Source organism: Canis lupus, chromosome 29 (genome assembly GCF_048164855.1).
Source record: "Canis lupus baileyi chromosome 29, mCanLup2.hap1, whole genome shotgun sequence".
Lineage (NCBI taxonomy): Eukaryota > Metazoa > Chordata > Mammalia > Carnivora > Canidae > Canis > Canis lupus.
Window position 1 is genome coordinate 28,522,463 of NC_132866.1, and position 12,446 is coordinate 28,534,908.

General features: G+C 42.7%; 1 protein-coding gene across 3 annotated transcripts in view; it reads left to right on the forward strand.

The window, feature by feature from the left end:
• DNMBP (dynamin binding protein) overlaps positions 1 to 12,446 on the forward strand; it is a 106,994-nt gene that overhangs the window by 77,111 nt on the left and 17,437 nt on the right. For 2 of the 3 annotated variants that reach the window (XM_072805716.1, XM_072805717.1), the window contains 5 exons: positions 6,331 to 6,524; positions 7,359 to 7,458; positions 9,860 to 10,007; positions 10,598 to 10,615; positions 11,747 to 11,946. In XM_072805716.1, coding sequence (XP_072661817.1) covers positions 6,331 to 6,524; positions 7,359 to 7,458; positions 9,860 to 10,007; positions 10,598 to 10,615; positions 11,747 to 11,946 — 660 coding nt within the window. Of the gene's footprint in view, positions 1 to 1,330; positions 1,423 to 6,330; positions 6,525 to 7,358; positions 7,459 to 9,859; positions 10,008 to 10,597; positions 10,616 to 11,746; positions 11,947 to 12,446 lie in introns of those variants that run through there. The other variant, XM_072805718.1, reaches the window with a different exon arrangement.

The following is a 12,446-nucleotide window of genomic DNA, read 5'->3' on the forward strand; positions in this document are numbered from 1 at the left end:
TGGGAGGATTAGAAACACCAATGTTCGTAAAGTGCTTAGAACAGTGCTTGACACTCCCAGTAAGTGCCCTGTAAGTAGTTGTTCAAATGCAACGTTAAGAGGAGTTGCGCTAGCGGGTGGAGGGAAGCGGCTGCAGGGAAGCGGCTGCGTGGGGCTCCGCCTGGGCCTGCGGCCTGGGCCTGCCGGGTGAGCCTCCCAGAGCGGGTGCGACTCTAGACGGGGCGGGAAGGCCTCTTCACCAGAAGCTGCCATCTCTGAGATGGCCCCAGATTTCACCAATAGAGACGTTTCTTAGTTAGCATTAGTTTATTTTCAATTACTGGCGCTACCACAACAGATTCTTATGAGATTAGGAAGCGCAACACCCACCCACCCCTCACCCCCCTTGAGCCTTCGGCCCTAAATCCAGCTCCCACCCTGAGGCCCGGGGCCAACTGATGAAGGGGGGTGCCTTCTTCCTGTCCTTTTTCCTTGCACTGCCATATTATATCCATTATGGAAACACGTAGTGGTTTTTGCAGGTTTTCTTTTTCTTTCTGTTTTGTTTTTGTTTTTTTTACAAAGATGGCTTCTTTTTCTGCAGCTTTTGTTTCCTTGGTTTCTTTCAAAGTGTAAATGCTTGGGAGCTGTGAGCTGGGTTCCCGGTTCCGTGAATTACTCTGTGCACTTCTTGCCAAGCGGGGCCCAGCCCACTGAGATCTGCATTCTGATGGCTGTAGGGTAAGGTCCCCAAAGTAGGAGGCCCAGGTCCCTAGGCAAAGCCCGGGCCTGGAGAGGGCTGGCCTGGGCCAGAGAGGGGGACCTGCAGAAAGCCAGGTCCCCAGGCAGACAGTAGACCAATGCCACCTACTTCACAGTGCGGCCTCTTAAGTGAGAGATGGATGGGCCTTCAGATTCTTCCCTAAAGAGACACCCCCCTCCCCCCCATAAAGCTTAGTAGGGACAGGCAAAGTGAGAGTAATACCCTTCGATGAAAACTCCAGAAGTGAGAACCGGGAAGGGAATGCAGGAGGGGAAGGTGCCGAAGCCCGAAGCCCGAGCGAAGGCGGGCCGCAGCCTGCAGCTCGTTCCCCTCAGAAGGATTCCAGCTCCATCCTTTAGAACCGGCCCTGCCCTGATAGCCTGGGGGACTCGGCGATTCATATGTAAATGTGGGAAAGCCTGGGGGAAATGCCTACCCTATTCAAAGGATTTGGGGGTTGCGGAGCATTCCAGAGCTCTGGGAAGATTCTGCTCTGCCCGTTAGCCTGGGACCCACCCACCCGTCCGGCAGCAGCCACTGGGCGCCGCAGGTGCGGGGGAGCCGGGGTGCGGCGGGGCAGGAGCCCGCGGCGGCAGGTGGCGCAGCCCGGGTGCCCGGGACCTGCCGGCAGGTCAGAGATTTCCCCGCCAGACGCAGAGCCGGCCTTGCGGAGGGGAGAAGTGAGTGGCTCTTTCTGTGACTGTGCTCTCAAGTGTGGCTTGTGGAGTTGCGCGAAGCTCGGGCTCCCGGGACGCCTTCCTTACGCCCTGGAGGGAGCCTGGGGGCGCCCACTAGCCTGGGGGTGGGCACCTCTTGAGGGGAGGGGAATCGGGACTTGGGGGGGGGGGCGGGGAGCTGGGAAAGGGAACAAAAGGAAAAAACTACCCCGTACGCATTGTTTTACCAGAGAGAATAAATTTGTGCAGTCAGCTCTGGCTCCAGCTCCTCAATTCCTCCAGGACCTTCGGGGAAGAAGGTGGGAGCTGGTCTGCGCACGGCCGCTGGAGGCTGGTCCTGGCCGCAGCCTCCTCCATGTGCTTCCTCAGCTTTTATTGTTCTTAGAGAAGAGCAGAGTGTTCCAGGAATTGGACAGAGCCCTTCTACTTGGGGCACCTTACCTTAATTTGCTACAGACAGCATTTTCTGGCCCTCTGTGGGAAAAGAACTAACTTGTGTCCATTTATTCCCTTGTTTATTCCCTCAACAGCTTGGCAAAGCAGGCATTATTACTCATTTTACAGGTGAGGACATTGAGGCCTACAGGGAAATGTGACCTTTGCCCAGTTCCCCAGGGTTCCCGGCCAGAGCTGGGAAGAGCAAGATTCAAAGCCCCTCTCTCTACTGCAGCTAGCTGAGCCAGGAGGCCACCTTCTCCTGCTTGGTCGTCCCAGATACTAAAATTTTAGATCAGACTTTCCTTAGGATGTATTTGGGATAATGGAAAAGGGGTTTTACGTTTGGAGTCATTTCAAGCCAGATAGTTCTAGTTTGACTTAATCTTGAGCACTGATATGTGTAGACCTTGAGGGTGACCTATGTCTTCAGAAACATGTAGAATTTTGTCAAAATTGCAGATACATTCCACAGGGATTTAAAATCATGCTAAAGTTCTTGGTATTTTAAAGGCAGTCCAAGAATTTATAAATGCACCTGCAAAAATAAATAAATAAATAAATAAATAAATAAATAAATAAATAAATAAATAGCTAGCTAGCTAGCTTCATGCCAGTAGGTCAAAGGAATTGTTACCATTTCTTTTTTCTCTTTTATTAAAAATCCGAGTTATCCCCGGGTGGCTCAGTAGTTTAGCGCCTGCCTTCGTGATCCTGGGATCCAGTCCTGTGTCAGGCTCCCTGCATGGAGCCTGCTTTTCCCTCTGTGTCTCTGCCTCTCTCTCTCTCTCTCTGTCTCTCATGAATAAATAAAATCTTTAAAAACAATAATAATAATAATAGAAATCCGAGTTTCTTACTGTAGGTTGCTGGCTTTTGATTGATGAGTACTTGATGGTATTTTAAACTTTCAACTATTATAATTAATAGAGTTTTGATTCCTGAGATAGAATATTTTCCGGGTAATTTTCAAGATTTGAAGCAAATAAACCCCTGACCTTTTCTAGTTGAGATTCCAGGCCAGGGAGGCAAAATGGTACAGGATTAAGCGATAGGATTTGGATTGAAATATATTTAGATTCAAATTCCAGAACTGCCATTTGCTCGCTACATAAGCTCTGACAAGTTGGTCAGCCTCTCAAAACCCAGGTATTCTATTAAATCAAGTAATAATACAACTTCAGAGTTTTGACATGAATATTAAATGAGTTCAGGGACATAATCAAATATATAAAGTGTATTGCCTATGGTGGGAATTCAACAAGTGTTCTCCCTTTCAGAACTTTTTAGTCATATTAAAAATGAGTGTCTTCTAAAAATAATATATCATTATGTTATATGCCTGAAGGGAATATAGTGTTATATGTCAATTATACCCAAATAAAGAAGATAATACATTTTAAAAATGAGTTTCTCTTAACTTGCCACTGGAGAGACCATATTTGGGATTGAGATCCTATTGCTTGAAATTGCAAAGAAAACTCTAAACAAGCCTATTAAAAATAAGTTTTACATATGCCGCAATTAATTTAGGATTATGATTTAGCACTCTAGTCAAATAGGATTATGCGGGCAGCCCAGGTGGCTCAGCGGTTTAGCGCTGCCTTCAGCCCAGGGCCTGGTCCTGGAGACCCAGGATCGAGTCCCAAGTCAGGCCTCCTGCGTGGAGCCTGCTTCTCCCTCTGCCTGTGTCTCTGCATCTCTCTCTCTCTCTCTCTCTGTGCCTCTCATAAATAAATAAATAAATAAATAAATAAATAAATAAATAAATAAATAAGATCTTTTAAAAAAAGAAACCAAATAGGATTATGCTTGAAATTTTGTCATGCTACCAAAAAAAGTTCAAGAAAGATATTTTTCCATTATACTTTTTAAACTTTATTTTGAATGATAAAAAATGTACAGATTATTGCAGTAGTACAAAGAATCTCCTGCATAGCCTTTATTCACATCCACCAGTGTTTAGCATTTTGCTGGGTTTTTCTGTTCATTCTCTCTCTCCACACACCCACACACACACTTTTTTCTGACTGAGTGTAGGTTGGACATATCATGTCCTTTCGTAAGCTTCCATGTGTATTTTCTATGAACCATGGATGTCATACATAACCACATAGATTTGCCATTTGAGGGAATTTTTCTCTGACTTAATCATTTATCTACAGTATGTATTACAACTTTACCAGTTGCCCTAGTAATGTAATGTCTTTTGTAGCAGCTTTTTCCCTAGATCAGGACCCAGCTCAGAATCACACGTGGCATTTATTTGCCATCTCCTCAGTCATCTTTGAGAATTCTCGGGCTTCCTTGTCTTTCTTTTCTTTTTTATAAGTAAACTGTACACCCTGGGACCCCAAGATCAAGAGTCACATGTTCCACTGACTGAGCCAGAGGCCCTCTTTGTCTTTCATAACATGACATTTTGAAGAATACAAACCATCAGTTTGCAGTTGTCTGATGTTTACTCAAGATTTGTTTCAGATGATGCGTTTTTGACTGGGATATCACATATGGGATATTGTATTGTTTCCAGATATGACAAATGGAAAAACATATGGTCTTTCTGCCCCTTATTGATGATGCGAATTCTGATTACTCAGTGATCATATTTTCCTTTTCTCCACTATATATAGTCACTATTTTTCATTTCTGTAATTAATAAGTAATTTGTCATAACTAACTCAAAACTGGGCATATATCCTGATCATCAGACCTCACCACCACCATCAGAATCATCCACTGATGATTTGTGCGTGGGCCACATTTTATGCTAATCATTGCAAAATGCTGATTTTCTAATTCCCATAATTTCTTCTATATTTATTAGTTGACATTATATATAAGAAAAAACTGTCTTCTTCCCCATTCATGTACTTGCATGTTATCAATATGAATTCATGGATTCTTTAGTCAGTGGATTATAGTCCATTGCTGTACTTATTTACTTTGTTACTCAAACGGTACCAGATTTAGCCAATGGGAGCTCCTTCGAGCCAGCTCCATGCCTTTTGGAAATACCTCCATCATTTTGTTGAGCACTTTCTTATTTTCTGCCATTAGATGTTTCTGGTTCACCTATACTCTCCTTGCCTCAGGCTTGGAATTAGCTATTTCTCTAAAGAACTCTGCTTTCTTTGAGTGGAGAGTAGTTCTCAGAAACGAGAATCTGGGCGCATCCTCTTTTAAACATTGGAATTCCTAAGTCCTTAGAGAAGAGTCCTTAGAGATTTTTGAAGACTAAAATCTGATGTGAAAGCCTAGTTTTCCATAAGTAGTGTAAACAGGAGTGTTTTTGCTTCTTACATCTGCTAAAAATATTCTTGTGATCACAGTATATTTACTTAATAAATTTGTAGGATTTTTTTTTTTAATTTTTTTAATTTATTTATGATAGTCACACACAGAGAGAGAGAGAGGCAGAGGGAGAAGCAGGCTCCATGCACCGGGAGCCCGACGTGGGATTCGATCCTGGATCTCCAGGATCGCGCCCTGGGCCAAAGGCAGGCGCCAAACCACTGCGCCACCCAGGGATCCCGGATTTTTTTTTTAAAGTGGATCTTAAGGAATTTGAAATAAACTGAGCAGAGATTGCTACATTGGAATTTTTTTCAATTATTTATTTTGGTGTTTAATGTTTATTTTAAATGAACAAATGCCATACTGTCCCATCTTTATAAATAACTCTCATCATGTCGATTTCCTGGGTAAAAGCAAATGACAAGGTACATACTAGTTTTCACTTTTAAATCATGCGATGTGGTTCTATAGAGGTTCTTTGGACTGAAAATACCATTAAAAAGAACTTCATCTTTCTAGTACCTTTGTATCTTCTAGGATATTTGAAGTAACAAGGTGCCAGAGTCTTTATTAAAGTTTCGATAGGGGAAAGAAAAAAAAAAGTTTCGATAGGGAGAATCTAAATAATTTTTGTGTATTTCATTGTATATGTTAATCCTCTGTTACAATGACTGGAACACAATAGGCCCTATAGTCACCTAGTTCTCAGACATGTAATTCCTCTCTAACTCTTCTTAGTTGGCATTGTGATATTCCCAATAATATTTAATGTGCTATATCAATGTTTTTGATTTCCAGTTTGGTATTTCTGCTGCTGACCTCATGCACTGGGTCTTATACTTAATTAAGTGAAAGCAATTCTTTATAAGAAAAGCACCTCTCTCAACCTCTTTCTCAAGAGGTTGTGGACACTGATTTGTCCTCCTAAAATGGGCCAGCTTTTCCTTTTTTAGGGCAAATTCTAGAAATGCTATCACACAGATGAGAGAAGTTCTCTGCAGAAATGAGTTTCTCAGCCCTTCATCTGTTCATAATTAGAACTGATGTGTGATTGGATTTCCTGGTGGTTGATAGCAGTGAGACTTTGGTTCGCAAGGAATGTGTTCTTTCAGCCTAAACTATTGAAGAGTCGTGCTTCCACACTCAGAGCTGCTGACGAGTTCTCTCTTCCCCTTCTAGAAATGACCCTCCTCTCCTCCCAGTCTTCATCACCGGTGGCCCCACCTGGGTCCATGTACACTGAAAACCCAGAGCAGAGGATGCTGGAGAAGAGAGCCAAGGTGATAGAAGAACTTCTCCAGACGGAAAGAGACTATGTTCGGGATCTGGAAATGTGCATCGAACACATCATGGCGCCCCTGCAGCAGACGCAGGTGGGAGCTGTGGAGAAAGCTCGCTTTACCCTGAATGTGATGTGATTCTCCAAGCCATTAGGTTATGGCGCTTTCACCACAAGGGTTACTGGATTTGAAGTAAAGGCTGTGGTTGCTGCTGCTCTTAATTCAAGGGTCCTGACATGAGTGTGTCATCAACTTAGTTTTTAGCGTCCTGTCACTTCTTGTCCACTGTTAACTTATCAGACTTACTGCAAGACATGTCCCAGCCACTTCCTGCTCTGTGGCTCCTAAAGACACTCCCAGCTAGTCTGGATTATCACTGCATTGGGAAGGTTGTATAATAATGAAGTCTGGGGATGATGGGTTTGGTGGCTCCGGCACCTGACAGTACAGTGTTTACCCAGGAAACCCTAACTGTCTTGTGTGTGCCAGGTACTTGTCTAGATGCTGAAGGTAGGGAAAAAAGGGTAACAGCATCCTGGGGATTTACTGTCCTTATTGCTTGTTACTTGACCATCTGGGCCTGGCTTGGGTTTGTACTTCTGGAACATTCACTCCAAAGAACTTGTATAGGAAGTGGGCACTGCCATCAGATTTTGGGTGGGACTTTGTATCCCAATGTAATTCTAGACCAAATTGATAACATAGTCTTTTTACTAAGGTAATGGGAGATGGGGTCAAGCAGAGTGTGATCAAGGACAAAGAATGACACCAAAGATAATGTTGGCACACTTCTGGAATCTTTGTGACAGTGAGTGCAGATGACTTTGAACAGTTTTGTATCATCCTTGAAGAGATGTTCCTAACATGAAAATGATATGCCATTAATTTCATTTCAATGCATCTTTTCATTTTGTCTCCCTTTCTCAGATACCAAACATTGACTTTGAAGGACTTTTTGGAAATATGCAGATGGTGATTAAGGTCTCAAAGCAGTTATTGGCTGATCTGGAAATCAGCGACGCTGTAGGTATGAGCTCCTGCCATTGCTTCAGAAGCAGCCCCCACCCCCCCTACCCCGACCTTTTGTTAAATTTCATGCATCAAAAGTAAAGGGTGAAGCAACCTTGCTGGTACTAAGTAGAAAAATGAAGTTCTAGCTACTTAGTTCAGAGATCACCAGGCCCTCTCCTCTCCTTCTCCTCTATAGCCTACTTTGAGGTGCCACAGGATGTTAGCAATAGAAGAGATTTTAGATGTCGTTGTCCAAATTGACAGTTGCAGCCTGTTGATGGATCATGAGATCACTAGAGCAAGTTGTACCCAGTATATATTTTTTTCAATAAAATAAAATAGAAAATTTCAGAATGTACTCTAAATAATAAACACAGCTATAGTTTTTGGACACTTTCAATTCTACATATAAGTATACTGAGTCATTTAAAATGTTTTGTGGGTCATTGTCAAAAATGTTTGAAAAACAGTCATCTGTTTTTAATAAACAAAGAAACTATTATCTATTGCTGTGAAACAAATTATACCAAAACTTTGCAGCTTTAAATAAGAAACTCCCCAGTGCATGTGGCTGAGGAATCCAGGAGTGACTTAGTTGGGCACTTCTGGCTCAGGATCTCTCATTAGGTTGGAGTCAAGCTGTTGGCTTGGACTGCCGTCCTCTGGGGCTCAGAGATCCTCTTCAAGGAAGCTCCCTCAGCTCTTCAGGCCCTCCTTCCTTGCCTTGTGAGCCTCTCCATGGACTGTCCTCAGGACATGGCAGCTGGCTTTTCCCAGTGCGTGATCCAAGAGGGAGAAAAGGCTCAAGATTGGAGTCCCACAGTGTCTTCTCTAACTGATCCCCAATGTGACATACCATTATTTCTGCCATATTCTGTTGTTCACACAGACCAGCTCTGATACAGCGTGGGAAGGGACATCCTATCATAGAACCACACAGTTCAAGCCATCCCACCACACATATGACAACATCAGCCGAAGGGAAAAGTAACCCTGTGTCATTTAAGAGTGAGCAAACCTTGCTTAGTGCTCTCCTATCAGATTTCTCTTTATTTCTCATTGGCCACAACTGTGTCATATGCATATGCCTGAGCACTAGAAAGGAGAATGGGATCATGATGTTGGCTTAAACTAGGCAGTGTTTACCTGACTCACCTGGGAGAGAAAAGGACACAATAACAGAATCAGGGCAAATGAAAGCTTTGGTGAGCCACTTGCAAAGGGCAGATTGACATGAATTGCAAAAGCAATTTTGGGGGAGGTTAAGTTTATTAAGTTTATTTAATATATTTCTTTGTTTTTTATTTTACTATATTTTTAATTTAACTTTTTTTTTTAGATTTTATTTATTTATTTATTTATGAGACACAGAGAGAGAAGCAGAGACATAGCCCAAGGGAGAAGCAGGCTCCTCACAGGGAGCCCGATGCAGGACTCGATCCCAGGATCTGGGATCATGTCCTGAGCTGAAGGTAGACACGCTCAACCACTGAGCCACCCAGGCTGCCAACTTATTTTTAATATATTCACATGGTACATAAAGTTACAAAGAGCTATCTAATAAAAAGTCTCTTATCCATTCCTTAGCCATCAGCTCTTCAAACTAAAAGCACCCAGTGTTACTAAGTTTTCTTCTGTTGCCTACCAGAGAGTTTGTCATATACCAGCAATTACATATGTATCTTCTCTATCGACCCCATCCCCCATTTTTTAAAAATCACACAAGTGGGGGACACCTGGGTGGCTCAGCAGTTGAGCGTCTGCCTTAGCTCAGGGCGTGATCACGGAGTCCCAGGATTGAGTCCCACGTCGGGCTTCCTGCAGGGAGCCTGCTTCTCCCTCTGCCTATGTCTCTGCCTCTTTCTCTCTGTGTCTCTCATGAATAAATAAAATCTTTTTTTTTTTTGAATAAATAAAATCTTAAAAAAATCACACAAGTGGTAGTGAATTATTCAAACTGTTCTGCACTAAGCCTTCCCCTCACCCCCTCAACAGTGTACCTTTCGAGCAGTTCTATGATCCAGGAAGAGAAATGGAAAAAGTGTACAGAGAGGGGGATAACTCAGCAAAAAAAAATCAGGTAGTGCAGGATGCTGGTGAAAGCAGCGTTAAGTTAGTGTTACTAGTCTGACCAAGGAAAGATTCTGATACAGCCAGGACAAGATTTAGTGAGGAAGGAAAGGATAGGACATGCTCAGGTCTTGGCTGATTAAGACGAGCAGGTCAAGATGAGAAAAAAGCGTCAGGAGACTCTGGGTGTGTAGTAATGTGTAAGGGACTGGTTTTTAGATCATTTTAAACATGTCTCATAGAAAGAAATCTATTTTACATAATGACCCAAGTCTGATTATCCACTCTCTATTGAGGCTACTGAGAAGAAAGTTACTAAAAACACTATGTTTACGTATATTCCAAAGGGCCTGTGTTTCTCGATCACCGGGATGAGCTTGAGGGAACATACAAGGTTTACTGCCAGAATCATGATGAGGCCATTTCACTGCTGGAAATCTATGAGAAGGATGAGAAGATCCAGAAGCATCTTCAGGACTCATTGGCAGATCTCAAGTAAGAGTTTTGATCCCATTGCACTTCCATCATAATTCTTTAGTTCTGCCTTTGAGAAGTCTGTCCGCACATACATCTAGATTTCTTATGACCTATCTTATTTTAATCATAAATGATACGTTATTACAGGTCCTGTATGTAACTTGCCCTTCTCTCATTGTATTGCCTTTTCCCTTGAAAATCTTCAATGGCTTCCCGCTTTGTAGATACAGAGTATTAAATTAGCATATCAGGTAAGAAGCAGCCAGGAAGATAGTTTGGTCTAAATAAACAAGACTATAGGTACGAAGACCCAGTTCACTTATTCTTGACCTTCAGATGAGATTCTCCTGCACTTAGGTAGGTTATAAGAATATAATGTATGCCTAAGTAGATCAAAGTGAAGTTAGGGGCTTACTAACTTTTTAATGGACTAGATATGCCTCCATAGATACTCATAATTTCCCTTTATCCCATGTCATTTTTTTTTTTTGTCTGCCCAATTGATAAGCATTAGTTGAACTAAGACATTCTAGGAAGAATGTGAAAATCGGCATTAGCTTTACCTCTAAGCAGCTGTCTGTTTTCTTTTCATGCTTGCTGCCCTGTAGAAGCCTGTACACCGAATGGTAAGTCCCTTGTCTTTGATGCACAAGCTCATTTCTATATTTTCTTCCTTTATAGACCAACCTAGAAGTAGACTTCCTTTGCTATATTTTACTCCATAGCACTTAACCACCAAATGGCACTTCCTACAATGTTTGTTGCCTGTCTCCTTCCACCAGGACAGGTCACTACTAAGTCTCCAGCACCCACAACAGTACCTGGTATTTATTAGGTGCCCAGAAAATATTTGCTGAATGAATGAAATTGGAAAGGACGGTGAGAGCACAGAGCTATATTTAAGAATCCCAAACATTACCAATAGGCCTTGTATTATTTTTTAAGTTTTTCTTATTTAAATTCAGTTTGCCAACACATAGTATAACACCCAGTGCTCATCTCATCATGTGCTCTCCTTAATGCCCATCACCCGGTTACCCTTTCCCCTACCCACTTCCCCTTCGGCAACCCTCTATTTGTTTCCAGAGTTAGTAGGAGTCTCTCATGGTTTGTCTTCCTCTCTAATTTTTCCCCACTCAGTTTCCCTCCTTTCCCTTATAATCCCTTTCACTATTTCTTAATATTCCACATATGAGTGAAACCACATGATGGTTGTCCTTCTCTAAGCGACTTATTTCACTTAGCATAATACCCTCCATTTCCATTCTTGTCAAAGCAAATGGTAGGTATTTGTCCTTTCTGATGGCTGAGTAATATTCCATTGGTGTGTGTATGTATACCACATCTTCTTTATCCATTCATCTGTCGAAGGATATCATGGCTCCTTCCACAGTTTGGCTATTGTGGACATTGCTGCTATAAACATCAAGGTGCAGGTGTCCCAGCATTTCACTACATCTATATCTTTGTGGTAAATAGTGCAATTGCTGGGTCATAGGACATCTCAATTTTTAACTTCTTGAGGAACCTCCACACTATTTTCCAGAGTGGCTGTACCAGCTTGCATTCCCACCAATAGTGCAAGAGGGTTCCCCTTTCTCCACATCCTTGCCAACATTTGTTGTTACTTACCTTGTTAATTTTACCCATTCTGACTGGTGTGAGGTGGTATCTCATTGTGGTTTTGATTTTTATTTCCCTGATTAGGCCCTGTATTTTGACATTTGATTTAAAGTCTCTTTTTCCTCTTCTATTAGGGGATGTACAAATTATATTAACCTGGGCTCCTTCCTCATCAAACCGGTCCAGAGAGTAATGCGCTACCCACTGCTGCTCATGGAGTTGCTGAATTCCACCCCAGAATCCCACCCTGATAAAGCGCCCTTAACCAGCGCAGTCCTTGCAGTCAAGGAGATCAACGTTAACATTAATGAATACAAACGGCGGAAGGACCTGGGTAAGAAAAGCATAGTTGCTGAAAAGGAGATACACCCTTGACAATGCTCTTCTCAAAAGAATTATTCCGTCACCAGAGATGGGCAAGGCAGAGGGTGGGCAATGGGGCTGTGTTGAAGAAACAGCGGCAGAATGGGGGGAAACGGTGGCGTGCCTGGGTGACTCAGTCAGTTAAGCGTCTGCCTTCTGGTTGTGATCATAGGCTCCTGAGATGGAGCCCCACATCAGGTCCCTGTTCCATGGGGAGCCTGCCTCTCCCTCTCCCTCTGCCTACTAGTCCCTCTGCTTTTGCGCTAATGCGTGTGCATATGCGCTTCCTTGCTGACGCGCTCTCCCTCTCTGTTAAACAAAGAAAATCTTATTAAAAAAAATAGGAAAATGGGGTATGAAAAAGAAAGCAATAAAATAATGAAAGTACAACCGTGGAATATTGGAAGTAAGGCATCTGTGATCAAACTTGTAGCAATGAGTGTCTTTCCCAAGGATATGGAGAGTGGCTCA